This window comes from Prionailurus viverrinus, unplaced genomic scaffold (assembly GCF_022837055.1).
Source record: "Prionailurus viverrinus isolate Anna unplaced genomic scaffold, UM_Priviv_1.0 scaffold_35, whole genome shotgun sequence".
Taxonomy (NCBI): Eukaryota; Metazoa; Chordata; class Mammalia; order Carnivora; family Felidae; genus Prionailurus; species Prionailurus viverrinus.
In genome coordinates, this window is record NW_025927605.1 from 3,510,138 (window position 1) to 3,526,397 (window position 16,260).

Sequence of the window (16,260 nt, forward strand, 5' to 3'; positions counted from 1 at the left end):
GAAAAAATGGAATGGAAGTTTAGAGGTCCATGAAATATGGCTGAGGCTATGGTTTTACCTGATCTCTTTTCTATGTTCCACACTACATGTGGCCAGATGAAAAAGACCATGCCAGAATGCCATTCCCTGACATCAAACAACAGGGATCTGTACATAGGCCTTAGGCTTCAGTATGCTGGCACACTGCCAGCAATATAATGGATGCTTAAACATGTCGGATGGCTCTTAAAACCTGCCTACTGTCCTTACATGTACAAGTGGTCATTGAGCTTTGGGGAATAGGTGGGAAAATACATTTGTGAACAGAAAAATCATTTGCACACAGAAAGGTTTATTTTCAGTAATATACATGCCATACAAGACAAATGTCTTTCCAATGCACAGACCACTGTTTTTCTTGTACATTGCAAATGTAAGACCCTGTAGCTAGAATTAGAGGCTATAGCCCTTGACCAAATCCTGTCCATAACTAGCCAAGTGGCCATTATTCATCTGTAAAAGGGAGGTGATCTTTCTAGTTCTGCCAGTTTAGAGGTCATTGTCAGGCTTAGCATAGAAAATACTTGTGAAATGAACTATTAATGCTTGGCATTAAAATAAATGGGTTACAAAAAGCAAAATCATAATATAGGCTGGAAGATAGCAAAGACTTTATTAGAAAGGAACCAGAAAAGCTTTCCCACATCTGGGAAGACAATGCAGAGTAATTATGAAAGGTGGAAGCAAGAAAGAAGAAGAATAAGTATATAAAAATGATTATAATGAAATAGTACACAAGAAAGAAACAAAAAAAATCATAAATTTGTGCTTTGTGATATTGAGAGGGAAAGTGGTGATCATTTTGCAAGGCTGCCACAATGACTGTAGGTCAAGGAGAAAGAATGCCTACAGCTATCAGAGATAAACAGCAAATAAAGATGAAGGCTATAAGACTGAAGTTCTTTGCAGCAACATGCATACTAGCAGAGCCTTTTAATCACGAGTATGACTAATAAAGGTGGTGGCAGCATGCTGGATGCCAATGAAGCCTGGTAGTAGACTTTGGGACAGTAATTGGAGAACTGATGATTGAGAGAACTTTGGTCTCTGTCACACAATGATTTAGTATGTGGATCAACAGTAGAAAGGCTGGCAGCAGCTGGACACACAGCAAGTGTGGAAGCAGGTGGTCCTACAGCAGGTAGTGTGGCAATGGGTTGGGCAGCAGCAGGGCTGGCAGCAGCTGGGCTGGCAACAGTTGGACCCACAGCCACGGGGCTGACAGCAGGTGGTCCTCCAGCAGGTGGTTTGACAGAAAATTGGGCTGCAGCAAGACTGGCAGCTGCTGGACCCACAGTAGCTCTACCCACTACAGGTTTGTCCACAGCTGTTGGGCCCACAGCTGGGCTGGCAGCAGGCGGTTTGACAGCAAGTTGGGTGGCAGCAAGGCTGGCAGCAGCTGGACCCACAGCCACTGGGCTAATGGCACGTGGGGTGGAAGCAAGTGATCCGGCAGCAAGGGGAGCAGCACGAGTGGGTCATGGTGTCAGGAGTGAAGAGTGGGCTTCTTCTGAGGGGTGAGTTTCTCAGATTCTGGTGCCTCTTCTTGTTCTGGGGATTTTATGCACTGGACCCCAAAGTTTGGACCAATGGGAAGGACTTTCTTTGTTGGTATTTACATGGTGTTCCATAGTCACTGGGGGCTTGTAGAAGAGGAAGTTCCACAATTTCAAGAATATTTAGAAAATAAATATTTAATGTGTTTCCTATTTGAGAATAACTCATATAAACATTTTTAGATTAAAGGAAAGTGGTCACATCAGCAGTGTCATTCTTCTTCAGTCATCATCAGATCATGTATTCAAGTTCTTGCTGGGCTGGGTAGGGTCAGAGCAGCGGTCCCTCCCCAGCTTTGTTTCTTAGGTTGCATGTAGACTGGGAGTATCCCTGGAGTAGGGGAGCAGGATGCTGATATGTTCATAGGGATGAATTAAATTCGTGCCTGAGCCCAAATCTCTTTCCCCCCAAAGCCTGATTCAAGACTCCCACAGGCATATCTGTCTCTTGTAGCACCCTACCCCACTTGTACATCCCAGTTCAACCAACGACCCTTGGGTAGAGGATGTTTGGCATCATCTCTTCCATATGGTAAGGCAGAACCAAGGCAGGTGAGTAGAAGCAGCAGCAATACACTTGGACTAAGCAAGCATCAGTCAATGTACATCCTTGTTGACCAGTACTCCTGATTTACCTAAGACTGAAGGCTTTTGCAGGATATAGGACTTTCAGGGGTATAACTGGGGCAGTATGGGCAAACCAGGGTGAGTTGGATGATTCTAGTCCTAATCTTACTAACTAGCCTAGTCAGTGACTTAATGTGGCTGACTACAACTTTATTGTGCTGAATTGTTTTTAATTTTTAACTCTTTTGTTTCCTTCCTCCCTCTCCCTGTCTCTCATTCTTCATTTCTTCCTTTTCATGCTATGTCTGTCTCTCTTTTTCTCTGTCTTTTCTTCCCTTTCCCCTCCTTTGTTCATTCACTCATTCATTCGTTTGTTCGTTCATTCATTCCTTCCTTCCGTCCTTTCTTCCTCCCTTTCAATACCTCTTGCTCTTCCTCTTCTGCTTTCTCCTCAGTCTTATTTTTCTTCTAGATACTGTGTCTGTCCACCAATCTGATGAACAAAATATTGGAGTGACTGGTGAAAACCATAGATTGTCAATGATATCTTGAATATGCTTGCCATATTTCATAGATGTAAGTGTGTTAGATCTGCATCTCTATGCCTAAGGGCTGTTTTCATGCAACAGCAGAATGTCATGCTTCCTATACATACCACATTGAGAGAAATGCTCAACAAATGATTCTGGAGAGTTGGTTTATAAAGACTCTAGCTCTCTCATTGCTATTAGGAGAATTCCAATGTGTGTATGCGTTACATCATCTCTGATATATTTTTCAGGTTTAAGGTTCACTTGCAAACTGTGACACTGGCCTTAAAGTGCTCCCTCCCTGTGTCACTTCCCCACACTCCTACCAGTGTGATCTGTCCTCCCCAGAGTAGCTTGCTAGAGAAACCAAACTATGACATTACTTTACCCTTCTCAGTCCTGATTTCCTCATCTCCACAATTGGGAACCTTAATACCTATGTTGAAAATTTCCTCAAGAATTAAAGATACTACCAATTTAATGCAATCCCAATCAAAATACCAACAGCATATTTTTCATAGAACTAGAACAAATAATTCTAATTTGTATGGAGCCACAAAAGATCCCAAATAGCCAAAGTTATTTGAAAAAGGAAAGCAAAGCTGGAGTTATCACAGTTCAAGACAAAGCCATAATAATCAAAACAGTATGGAACTGGCACAAAAATAGATACACAGACCAGTGGAATAGAATAGAAAACCCAGAAATAAACCAAGAATTATATGGTCAATTAGTCTCTGACAAAGGAGACAAAAATATGCAATGGGAAAAAGACAGTCTCTTTAACAAATGGTGTTGGGAAAACTGGATAGCTACAGGAAAAAGAATGAAACTAGACCACTTTCTTACACCATACACAAAAATAAATTCTAAATGGATTAAAGACCTAAATGTGAGACCTGAAAGCATAAAAATTCTGGAAGACAGCACAGGCAGTAATGTCTCTGATACTGATAATAGCAAATTTTTTCTAGATAGGTCTCCTGAGGCCAGGGAAATAAAGCAAAAGTAATCTATCAGGACTACATCAAAATAAAAAGTGTCTGCATAACCAAGGAAACAATCAACAAAACTAAAAGGCAACCTACGAAATGGGAGAATTTGTAACCGACATATCTGAAAAGGGTCAGTATCCAAATTATGTAAAGAATGTACACAACTCAACACCTCCAAAAAAGTAACCCAATTAAATAATGGACAGAAGACATGAACAGACATTTCTCCAAAGAAGACTTATAGATGGCCTACAGACACATGAAAAGATAATCAACGTGACTCATCATCAGGGAAATGAAATTCAAAATTATAAGATATAGCACCTCACACCTGTCACAATGGCTACAACCAACAACAGAAAAACAACAGTTGTTGGTGAGGATGTGGAGAAAGGGAACTCTCCTGTACTACTGGTAGCTCCATTGTGGAAAACAGTATGGAGTTTCCTCAGAAAGTTAAAAACAGAACTACCTTATGATCCAGTAATTGCACTACTGGGTATTTACCTCTAAAATAGAAAAACACTAATTCAAAGGGATACATGCAACCCTATGTTTGTAGCGGCATTATTTACAATAGCCAGTATATGGAAGCAGTCCAAGTGTCCACTGATAGACAAATGGATAAAGAAGATGTGGTATATATCTACAATGGAATATAATTCAGCCATAAAAATGAATGAAGTCTTACATTTGTAACGACATGGATGGAACTAGAGAGTATAATGCTAAATGAAATAAGTCAGTCAGAGAAAGACAAATACCATATGGTTTCACTCATGTGGAATTTAAAAAAGTAAATGAAAGAGCAAAGGAAAAGAGAGACAGACTCTTTAACTAGAGAGAACAAACCGATGGTTACCAGAGGAGACAGTGGTGGGGGAATGGTTGAAATAGGTGACGAGGATTAAGGAGTGCATTTGTGATGAGCATTGGGTGCTGTATGGAAACGATGAATCACTATATTGTACACCTGAAATGAATTTGACATGGTAAATCAACTATATTGGAATTAAAATAAAAAATAAAAGGAAAGATTTAAAGATAATGTACATGAAGCATTTGGTCAATACCTAGCAAGTAGTAGGACCATGGGTCATGTCAGTTCTTCATCCTGTCACACAGATACCCAGCTCTTAAGAATCAGAAGTAGGCAAGTTTAGTCTTGGCAGTCTCTCCAGAGCATCCCAGATACGTAGGCATCAATGTTGGCAAGTGCCCTGGACATGAGCCTTCACAGCTCATCAGAGGTCCTTCCACTGATCCCAGAATGTGACCCAAGGCTTAATTCTCCTTCTCCTCTCAGAGCCTGAATCAAGCCTCACACCTCTGAGTGCTGAGGCAGCACCATTAGTTCAGGACCAGAAGCGCCAGCCTTCTGTCTATCACAACTCCTATGAATGTCCACCTTGTTTTCTCTTTTTCTTCCTCACATTCTTCTCACCACCCTGGAACAGGCATCTTTATTTCCCTCAAATGCTTCATAGTTCCTTCACAAAATAATGGATAGTGTTTGTTCTATAGATGGTTCAGAGCTCATGGATTACTTGAAGTCATACATGCCCATTGCACAGACTCTCAGTCCCTGACATTGTCCTTCCTTAATTGTCTTGGTAACATTTTGATCACAATAACAAATTGCCTTACAGTTGGGGAGCATAATATGTTTGGCATAAAATTGTCTGATACCTTTTAACTCTGCCATTAGGTCCTGAGGACTAGGAGGCCAAACAAGAATGTGATTTCCACAACCCAAACACAAGTGTGTTCAGCCACGTCTGTGGCTCATGAGGACACCGCATGCTCACCTGTATCTGATGCAGAGGAGTGCTGAGGGGCTGGATGGAGCCCAAGGCAGCAAAAAGATCCAAGATCTCTAAAGGGAAGGTCCCACTGCCCCCACATGACGCTGCTGATGGCTGAAGTGTAGGATACTAATGTCTACAACTTTGTCCCAGATGTCACCTGCATATACTGGAGAATATTACTTCTGTGGTCAAAGAAGACACTCAGATGAACATCTTGCTGGTGCTCAGTCCCAGGATGTTTTCTAACTTGTCTGGAGAGATGAATGTAAGTGCCCTTCATCAAGGCAGGAGACACAGTCTGGGATCTGAGTCTGTCCATGTCAGGTACATGACATTCCACTGTGAAATTTCCTTATCTGAAAATGGAGACAATAATTAGTGGAGGACTGTATGAGGCTCCAAATAGATACTGCATGTGATATGCAACCTGTGTATAAATCCTTACATTGAGAATGCTGTACAAGGAAACAAAGATCATATGGGATTCAGAATGGTACAGAATTTCTTAAGAAATATAGATGAGATCCTTTATATCTAGGGAGACCTTCAAAGTGATCATGCAAAGAAGAAAGCAGGATACAAGGACCGTGAGTACACTGAGAAGGAAAACATAATTTGAAGACTTACAGTAGTTGCAGACACCTATGTATGAATCCTGAGAATTTCTTTCTCTATGTTACTGATAGGGAGAGGGTGAAGATCTTGACTGTAGAGTTAAGGCAGAGATCATGACTCGGTATCAGGATGCATGAAGTTAGCATATGACTCATAAGATGATGGAAGAAGAGAATCAGGGAGAAGTGGTCCACACTTCATCAAACTGATTCATAAGCTCGTAGACAGGCAGATGAATAAGAGAAATGTTGGCGATTGCATGCTGACTTTCAACAATGATTGGCAGTGACTTTGTTTTCCAAATGGCAAACCATGTTGCATGGAGATGGTGGTTCTTGGCAAGGCAATCAGCAGCAGGAAGGATGGCAGCATCTGGACACACAGCAAGGGTGGCAGCAGGTGGTTCTACAGCAGGTGGTGTGGTAGCAAGTTGGGTGGTAGCATGACTGGCAGCAGGTGGACCCACCGCGAATTTGTCCACAGCCGCTGGACCCACAGCATGTGGTCTGGCAGCAGGAAGTCACACATGTTGGCTGGCAGCATGTGGTCCGGCAGCAGGTGGTCCTGCAGCACGTAGGCTGGCAGCAGGAGGGGAAACATGAGTGGGTCATGGTGTCAGGGGTGGAGGATGGGCAGGTCCTGTGCAGAGGTGAGGTTTTCAGATTTTGGTGCCTCCTCCTGATCTGGGGCTTTTATGTGTTGGACCACCGAAGTTTAGACCAATGGGTGGGACTTTCCTTGTTGGTGTTTACATTGTTTTCCATAGTCACTGGGGGCTTGTAGAAGAAGACATTCCATAAATGATAGGAAACTTTAGAAAATAGGTGTTTAATGTGTTTCCTATTTGAGAATAACTCATAGAAACATTTTCAGATTAAAGGAAATTTGTCACATCAGCAGCATCGCTCTTGCTTCAATGATCATCAGATCATGTATTCATTTCCAGTTTGACTGGGTAGTGACAGAGCAGTGATCCCTCCCCAGCTTTGGTCCTTAGGTTGTATGTGGATTAGGAGTATTCCTGGGGAGAGGAACATGATGCTGATATGTTCATGGGGACAAATTTAGTAGATGCGTGAGCCCAGGTCTGTTTCCCCACGAAAGCCTGATTCAAGACTCCCACAAGCATATCCGTCTCTTGTAGTAACTCAGTTCAACCAAGGACCTTTGGGTAGAGATGTCCAGTATCATCTCTTTCACATGACAAGGCATAACCAAAGCAGGTGGGTAGAAGCAGCAGCAGTACACTGGGACTAAGCAAGCATCAGTCAATGTACATCCTTGTTGACCAGTAGTGCTGATTTGCCTAGGATTGAGTGCTTTCTCAGGATGTAGGACTTTCAGGGGTGTAACTGGGGCAGTATGGACGAACCAGTGTGAGTTGGGTGATTCTAGTCCTAACCTTGTTAACCAGCCTAGTCAGTGACTTCATGTTTAGAGTACATCTTTATTGTGCTGAATTGTTTTTAATTCTTAATTCTTTCCTTCCTTCCTTCTTTCCTTCCTTCCTTCCTTCCTTCCTTCCTTCCTTCCTTCTTCTTTCTCTGCTTTGTGTCCATCTCTCTCTTATTTCCCTTTTTGTCTTCCCTTTTCTTCCCTCTTTGCTTTCTCCTTCCTTCCTTCCTTCCTTCCTTCCTTCTTCCTTCCTTCCTTTCCTTCTACCCTTTCAATTCCTCTTGCTTCTCCTCCTCTGTTTTCTCTTCAGTCTTATTTTTCTTCTAGATATTGTGTCTGCCCACCACTCTGATGAAAAAAATATTGGAGTGACTGGTGAAAACCATAGTTTCTCAATATCTTGAATATGCCCACTGTATGTCATAGATCTAAGTGTGTTGGGGACAATTTCTACCTACCAGACCTGCATCTCTATGCCTAAGGGCTGTTTTCATGCAACAGCAAAATGCCATGCTTTCTATGTGTACCACACTGAGAGAAATGCTCAACCAACGATTCTGGAGAGTTGATTTAAAAAGACTCCAGCTCCCTTGTGGCTATTAGGAGAATCCCATCATGTGTGTGTTACATCATCTATGATATATTTTTCAGGTTTAAGGTTCACTTGCAAACTGTGACACTGTCCTTAAAGTGCCCCCTCCCTGTGTCACTTCCCCACACTTCTACCAGTGTGATTTGACCTCCCCAAAGAAACTACATGCCTGGACTCTATCCTTCAGAGTAGATTCTGGGAGAAACCAAAGTCTGGCATTACTTTACCCTTCTCAGTCCTATTTCCTCATTTCCATAATGGGAACCTTAATACCTATGTTGAAAATTTCTTCATAGAAATTATTAATTTCTAATTCTCCATTCTTCTTAAAGAATTAAAGATAAAATACATGAAGGATTGGGCAATACCTGGAAAGTAGCAGGAACTAGGTTGTGTCAGTTCTTCATCTCATCACCCAATCATCTGGCTCTTAAGAAGCAGTATTAGGCTCGCATGGTCTTGGCAGTTTCTTCAGAGAATCCCAGATATGTAGTCTACAATGTTGGCATGTGTCCTGGAAATGAACCTTCACGGTTCATCAAGATTCCTCCACTGCTCCCAGGAGGTGACTCGGGGCCTAATGTTCCTAAGTCTTGAGCCCAAATCAAGCCTCACATCCCTGAGTGCTGAGGAAGCACCATTATTTCAGGACCAGATGCCAACTTTCTATTATAACTCTTATGAATGCCCACATTGTGTTATTTGTCTTCTTCCTCACATTCTTCTCACCCTCCTGGAACACACTCTTAATTCCCCTCAAATCCTTCAGAGTTGCCTCACAGAATACAGGAGGTTGTTTAGTTTCTTGGATGGTTCAGAAAATCATATGTGCTCATTGTACAGTCTCTGAGTCTTTAATTTTGTCTTAAATTTCTTTAAGAATTTTTTTAAATGTTTTTTCATTTTTGAGAGAGAGAGAGAGGCAGAAAGAGAGGGGGACAGAGGAGCTGAAGTGGGCTCTGCCCTGGCAGCAGCAAGTCCCATGCAGAGCTCAAACTCACAAACCGTGAGATCATAACCTGAGCTGAAGTCGGGCACTCAACCGAGTGAGCCATCCAGGTGACCCTTTCTTAAATTTCTTAATAGCATTTTGGTCAGGATGACAAATGGCCATAACATTAGGGGGAGTGCAATATATGCTCCATTTTTTTATTACAGGGAATTACTTATTTTCTCATTCTGGTGGTAGATGTTTAGTAGAAGGAGGTTATTCTGAATTGGATTTGCACAAAACAAAGATATTAGTTAGTTTAGATGAGACTCTATTGTGAGGACGCAATGGATGCTAACAAGATTTCATGGGGACAAATTGCACGTGTGGCTGAACATATGGAGATGGGAAAGGCTCCCTGTTTTCTTGACAGCTCCAAAATGCAGTCCTACCTGGCCTCACATGTATCTGCTGCTTGCTGAGTTGTGAGAAACTGATTTTTGAACAGATGTTATCTGCATACATGAGTGGTTATTTCCTCCATTGTTAAAGGAGAAACTCATTTGCACAGCTTACTAGTCCTCAGTACTAAATATTATTGCTACTTTTACTGACATGTAAAAGTAGTTGCCTTTGAGCAGGAAAAAAAAATATCCAGTCCTGAATCTGAGTCTGTCCATTATTGGCTATATGAAATTACACAGTGAAATATTCTCACCTAAAAATGTGGAATACAATTCATGTTAGGCTGTTGTGTAGCTCATGTTTGATGATACATATGGTACCCAATATGTATACAAGTTCTGATATCAATACAGTAAAACAAAACAATATGGGGAGAATTAGGGTATAGACTTTATTAAGAGGCATATAAGGCATGTAAAACACTTGCATTTAACGAGATGACTCAAATGATTATAAAAAAATGAAAGTAGGAGAAAGAATCATAAGTACATTGAAAATATGATTATGAAGTTTATTAATCAATTGCAGGAATCTATGAAAAAAACATGAAAACTTGTTTTCTTAAGTTACTTTGAGGGAGCAGGTGATCCTGACTTCAGAATCAAAGCCAAGGCCATAACTTAGTACCAAGAATTTCTGAAGCTGCACATGAGCCACATACATGGGAGAGAGAGACTTGGAGGAAGTCCTCTGCACAGCATCAAGCTGATTCACAAGCTTATAAACATATATGAGAAACAAAAATGTTGGCGATTGCACGCTGGCTTTCACCAAAATCTAGAAAGGAAATTTGGCCCCCAAATGGCAAGCCAGTTAACAGGAGGGTGTTATGTGCAGATGGTGTTTGGTAAGACAATCAGCAGCAGGAAGGCTGGCAGCAGCTGGACCCACAGCCGCTAGACCCACAGCAGTTTTGTGCACAGCCGCTGGACCCACAGCAGCTGGGCTGGCAGCAGGTGGTCCTGCAGCAGCTGGTCCTGCAGCAGGTGGTATGACGGCAAGTTGGGCAGCAGCAAGGCTGGCAGCAGCTCGACCCACAACAGCAAGGCTGGCAGCAGCTGGACCCACAGCATGTGGGCTGGCAGCAGGTAGTCCGGCAGCAGGTGGTCCTGCAGCATGTAGGCTGGCAGCAAGGGGAGCAGCACGAGTGGGTCATGGTGTCAGGCATGGAGTGTGGGTTCCTGTTCAGAGGTGAGTTTCTCAGATTTTGATGTTTCCTCCTGTTTTGGGATTTTTATGCACTGGTGTCTCCAAAGTTCGGACCAATGAACAGGACTTTCCGTGTTGTTTACATGTTTTTTGTTTGTTTGTTTGTTTTTGTAGTAACTGGAGAATTGTCAAGGAGGAAGTTATTCCTTTAAAGTGTTTTGAGGGTTCAATAATTTAGTCTTTGTCACTTTCTTAATTGAGAATACTACATAAGAACCTTTTTCCAGAAATGAGAAAGTCAGGAATCAACACCAGCTACATTTCTGGTCATTTGACATGATGTGGTCATGTGATAGTTTCTGCTGGCTTAGCAAAGGTCAGAACAATTGTCCTTTGCCTGCTATGTTCCTTTGGGCATAGTTAGATGGGAAGTGTCCTTTATTTCTTCTCTGATCTTTGTTATTTCCTTCTTTATTGTAACTTTGGTTTTTGTTGTTGTTGTTGTTCATTTTTAAAGTTCTTTGAGGTGTAAAATTGGTTGTTTATTTGAGATTTTTCTTGTTTCTTGATGTAGGCATTTATCACTATTAACTTCCTCTAAGAACTGCTTTTGCTGCATCGTGGAACTTTCCGTCCATTGTATTTCAGTTTTCATTTATCTCAGGGTAGTTTTTGATTTCTGTTTTGAATCCTTCTTCGACCCATTGGTTGTACACTGCATGTTGCTTAGTTTCCACGTATTTGTGAATTTTGCAGTGTTTTTTTCTAATTGATTTATACAGTTTCGACTCTTGTCATAAAATATGCTTGCTATGATTTTAATATTCTTTTTTAATAAAATTTTTAAGTTGTATTTATTGATTTTGAGAGAGCCAGAGACAGCATGAGTAAGGGAGGGGTAGAGAAGGGAAAGAGAGAATCCTAAGCAGGCTTCCCATGTCAGTGCAGGCTCCAACTCACCAACCTGTGAGATCATGATCTGAGACGAAACCAAGAGTCAGGATGCTTAACCAACTGAGCCACCCTCGTGTCCCTTATTTTAATATTCTTAAATTTATTAAGACTTGCTTTGTGGTCTAATATGTGATCTGTCCTGGATAATATTCCATGTGCACTTGAGAAGAATATGTGTTCTGTTGTTTTTGGATGGAATGTTCTATATATGTCTGTTAACTCCATCTGTTGTAACATTGTTTAAAGCCCATGTTTCTGTACTGATTTCTGTCTGGATCTTCTACCCATTGGTAAAAGTAGGGTATTAAAGATCTCTACTATTATTGTATTGTTGTATATTCCTCCCTTTAGGTATGTTAATATTCACTTTGTATTTTTAGGTGCTCCTATAATATAAACATTCTGATAGAGAAATAACATAAGCAATTCACCTGTTGGTGTTTCTCCAACAAAAACATGTAAATAAATAAATAAGTACATATATAATGAATATATAATGCAATGGTAAATGGGATAGATTCCTTGATTTCTCTTTCTGCAGATTCATAATTGGTGTATAGAAATGCAACCAATTTCTGTATGTTGATTTTATATCATGCGACTTTGCTGAATTCACGCATCAGTTCTAGCAGGTTTTTTTTGTGGAGTCTTTCGGGGTTTCCATGTAGAGTATCATGTCATCAGCAGAGAGTGAAAGTTTGACATCTTCTTTGCCAATGTGTATGCCTTTTATTTCCTTTGTTGTCTGATTGTTGTGGCTAGGACTTCCAACACTATGTTAAACGAAGGTGGTGAGACATCCCTGTTGTGTTCCTGACCTTAGGAGGAACAGTCTTTCCCCACTGAAGATATTAGTTGTGGGCCTATCACATATGGGCTTTTATGATGTTAGGGCATGTTTCTTCTATCCCTATTTTCTTGAGGGATTTTTATCAAGAAAGGATGTTTTATTTTGTCAAATGCTTTTTCTGCGTCTATTGAAAAGATCATATGGTTCTTATCCTTTCTTTTATTAATGTGGTGTATCACATTGATTGATTTGCAAATATTGAACCAGTCCTGCAGCCCAGGAATAAATCCTGCTTGATCACAGTGAATATTATTTTAATGTACTGTTGAATTCGATTTACTAGTATCTTGTTGAGAATTTTTGCATCCTGGTTCATCAGAAATATTGGCCTATAATTCTCCTTTTTAGTGGAGTCTTTGATTGGTTTTGGAATCAAGGTAATGCTTCATAATGAGTTTGGAAGCTTTATTTCCATTTCTACTTTTTGGAACAGTTTGAGAAGAATAGGTATTAACTCTGCTTTAAATGTCTGGTAGAATTCTCCTGGGAAGCCACTGGCTGAGGACTCTTATTTGTTGGGAGGGTTTTGATAACTAATTCAATTTATTTTCTGGTTATGGCCCTGTTAAAATTTTCTATTTCTTCCTGTTTGTGCTCTGGTAGGTGTTAGTTTCTAGGAATTTGTCCATTTCTTTCAGACTGTCCAGTTTGTTGGCATATAGTTTTCCATAATATTCTTTTATTATTGTTTGTACATCTGTGGTGTTGGTTGTGATCTTTCCTCTTTCATTTGTGATTTTATCTATCTGGGTCCTCTCTCTTTTCTTTTTGAGAAGTCTGGGTAGGAGTTTATCAATTTTGTTTATTATTTCAAAAAACCAGCTTTTAGTTTCATTGGAAAACTGGACAGCAAAATGCAGAAGAATGAACCTGGACCACTTTGTTACACCATACACAAAAATAAATTCAAAGTGGATGAAAGGCCTAAATGCGAGACAGAAACCATCAAAATCCTACAGGAGAAAACAGGCAACAATTTCTTTGACCTCAGCCGCAGCAACTTCTTACTTGACATGTCTCCAGAGGCAAGGGAAATAAAAGCAAAAAGGAGCTATTGGGACCTCATCAAGATAAAAACTTCTGCCCAGTGAAGAAAACAATCAACAAAACTAAAAGGCAACCAACAGAATGGGAAAAGATATTTGCAAATGACATATCAGAGAAAGGGTTAATAGCCAAAATCTATAAAGATCTTTTCAAACTGAACACCCCAGAAACAAATAATCCAGTGAAGAAATGGGCAGAAGGCATGAATAGACACTTTTCCTAGGAAGACATCCAGATGGCTAACAGACACATGAAAAGATGCTCAACATCACTCATCATCAGAGAAATACAAATCAAAACCATAATACCACCTCAAGCATGACAGAATGGTTGAAATGAACAACTCAGGAAACAACAGATGTTGGCAAGGGTGCAGAGAAAGGGGAACCCTTTTTGCACTGTTTGTGGGAATGCAAAGTGGTGCAGCCTCTCTGGAAAATTGTATAGAGTTTCCTCAAAAAATTAAAAATAGAACTATCCTACGACCCAGCGATTGCACTACTAGGTAATTATCCAAAGGATTAAAAAATGCTGATTTGAAGGGGCACATGCACCCCAGTGTTTATAGCAGCGATATCAACAATAGCCAAATTATGGAGGCACCTGTGTGGCTCAGTTGGTTAAGCATCTGACTCGATTTCAGCTCAGGTCATGATCTCATGGTTCATGAGTTCAAGCCCTGCGTTGGGCTTCACACACTGATAGTTCAGAGCCTGCTTAGGAGTCTCTCTCTCTCTCTCTCTCTCCCTCTCTCTCTCTCATATAAACTTAAAAAAAATAGCCAAATTATGAAAAGAGCCCAAATGTCCATCAATTGATGAATGGATTAGATAGATAGATAGATATAGACATAGATATAGATATAGATACATACATAGATATATACATATCTATACATATATACACATATCTATATACATATCTATACATATGTGTATATATTGTATACATATATACAATGGAATACTACTCAGCAATCAACAAATGAAATCTTGCCATTTGCAACAATGTGGATGGAACTTCACTTATGCTAAGTGAAATAAGTCAGTCAGAGAAAGACAAATATATGATTTCATTCATATGTGGAATTTAAGAAACACAACAGATGAACATAGGGGAGAGAAAGGAAAAATAATATAAAAACAGAGAGGGAAACAAACCATAAGAGACTCTTAAACACAGAGAACAAACTGAGGGTTGCTGGAGGGGAGGTGGGTGGGGGGATGGGCTGAATGGGTGATGGGTCTCAAGGAGAGGACTTGTTGGGATGAACACTGGGTGTTATATTGTAAGTTACAAATCACTGGTTCTACTCCTGAAACCAACAGTACACTGTATGTTAACTGACTTGAATTTAAATAAATAAAACTTTAAAATAATAAAAAATAACGAATATATATCATAAGACTCATACAATAGAATTAATAGAACATTTTAATATTTGTAATATTTAAAAAAATTTTTTTTCAACGTTTATTTATTTTTGGGACAGAGAGAGACAGAGCATGAACGGGGGTGGGGCAGAGAGAGAGGGAGACACAGAATCGGAAACAGGCTCCAGGCTCTGAGCCATCAGCCCAGAGCCTGACGCGGGGCTCGAACTCATGGACCGCGAGATCATGACCTGGCTGAAGTCGGATGCTTAACCGACTGCGCCACCCAGGCGCCCCAATATTTGTAATATTTTTATAGTTCCCAGCTGCAACAATATATATCACAATATATATCAATGGTATAAATATACATATATATGTACCACAATATATATCAATGGTAGATAAGCAAATACATTATATCATATTTATTCATTGGAAAATTATAAAGAAACAGAATTGAAGGAATTTCCTATATAAATCTCACATTCATAATATAAAGTAAAAGTAGCCAATTCTATATTTCCTTTATAAAAAAAATCTAAAAACATTTGAAGTGACTATTAACATATACAATGTGTGAGTCAATAGAACGATAACCTACCTTTGGGTATGATGAAGGATATAATTTGAAGGGGATGAAGTAAAATTCTATTTGCTAACCTGGTATTAGTGACATGGATGTTCATTTGGTGATATTCTATCATATTTAAAACGATTAACTTTAATGCATTATAATTTAAAAATTGAAGAACTTAAAATTTTTTTTAATGTTTATTTATTTTGAGAGAGAGAGAAAGAGTATGAGCAAGGGATGGGCAGAGAAAGAGAGAGAGGGAGAGAGAGAATCCAAAGCAGGCTCCATGCTCAGAGCAGAGCCCGACGTGGGGCTCAACTCATGACCACAAGATCACGATAGAGAGATCACAACAGAGAGATCACGACCCAAGCTGATATCAAGAGTCAGTTGTTTACCTAACTGAGCCACCCAGGCATCTCAATTGAAGTACTTTTTAAAATTAATGTTAATGTCCATGACCCATTTATCAGGACACTTGTTGGGATGAGCACTGGATGTAATATGTAAGTGACAAATCACTAAATTCTACTCCTAAAACCAGTATTACACTATATAACTAACTTGGACTTAAAGAAATAAAAAATAAATAAGATGAAAAATAAAAACATTTGCACATTTTAGAACTCACAAATACCTTAGGTGTCATCTTACCTAGACTACTCCTTCAATTAAAAGAAAGTAGGAGAAAAAAATATATAATGAGTTATATGAGGTCAATGACTATGTAAAAAATGAATTAGGATTAAGTCATGAACTTATCCTGCTTTCCCCGAACCACCCCAGTTATATCAATGAAATTCCACGTGCTGGGAAA

The 16,260-nt window shown here is 39.9% G+C and overlaps 1 protein-coding gene across 1 annotated transcript; it reads right to left on the reverse strand.

Annotated features, from left to right (window-relative positions):
- Positions 1-1,341: 1,341 nt before the first annotated feature.
- On the reverse strand, positions 1,342-10,649 carry LOC125158690 (keratin-associated protein 9-1-like). Its single transcript, XM_047846021.1, has 4 exons — positions 10,381-10,649; positions 6,607-6,749; positions 4,152-4,159; positions 1,342-1,428 (listed from the first exon to the last, which is right to left on the reverse strand). Exons 1-4 carry the CDS (start codon positions 10,647-10,649, stop codon positions 1,342-1,344), a joined length of 507 nt encoding a protein of 168 aa, XP_047701977.1.
- Positions 10,650-16,260: the final 5,611 nt, after the last annotated feature.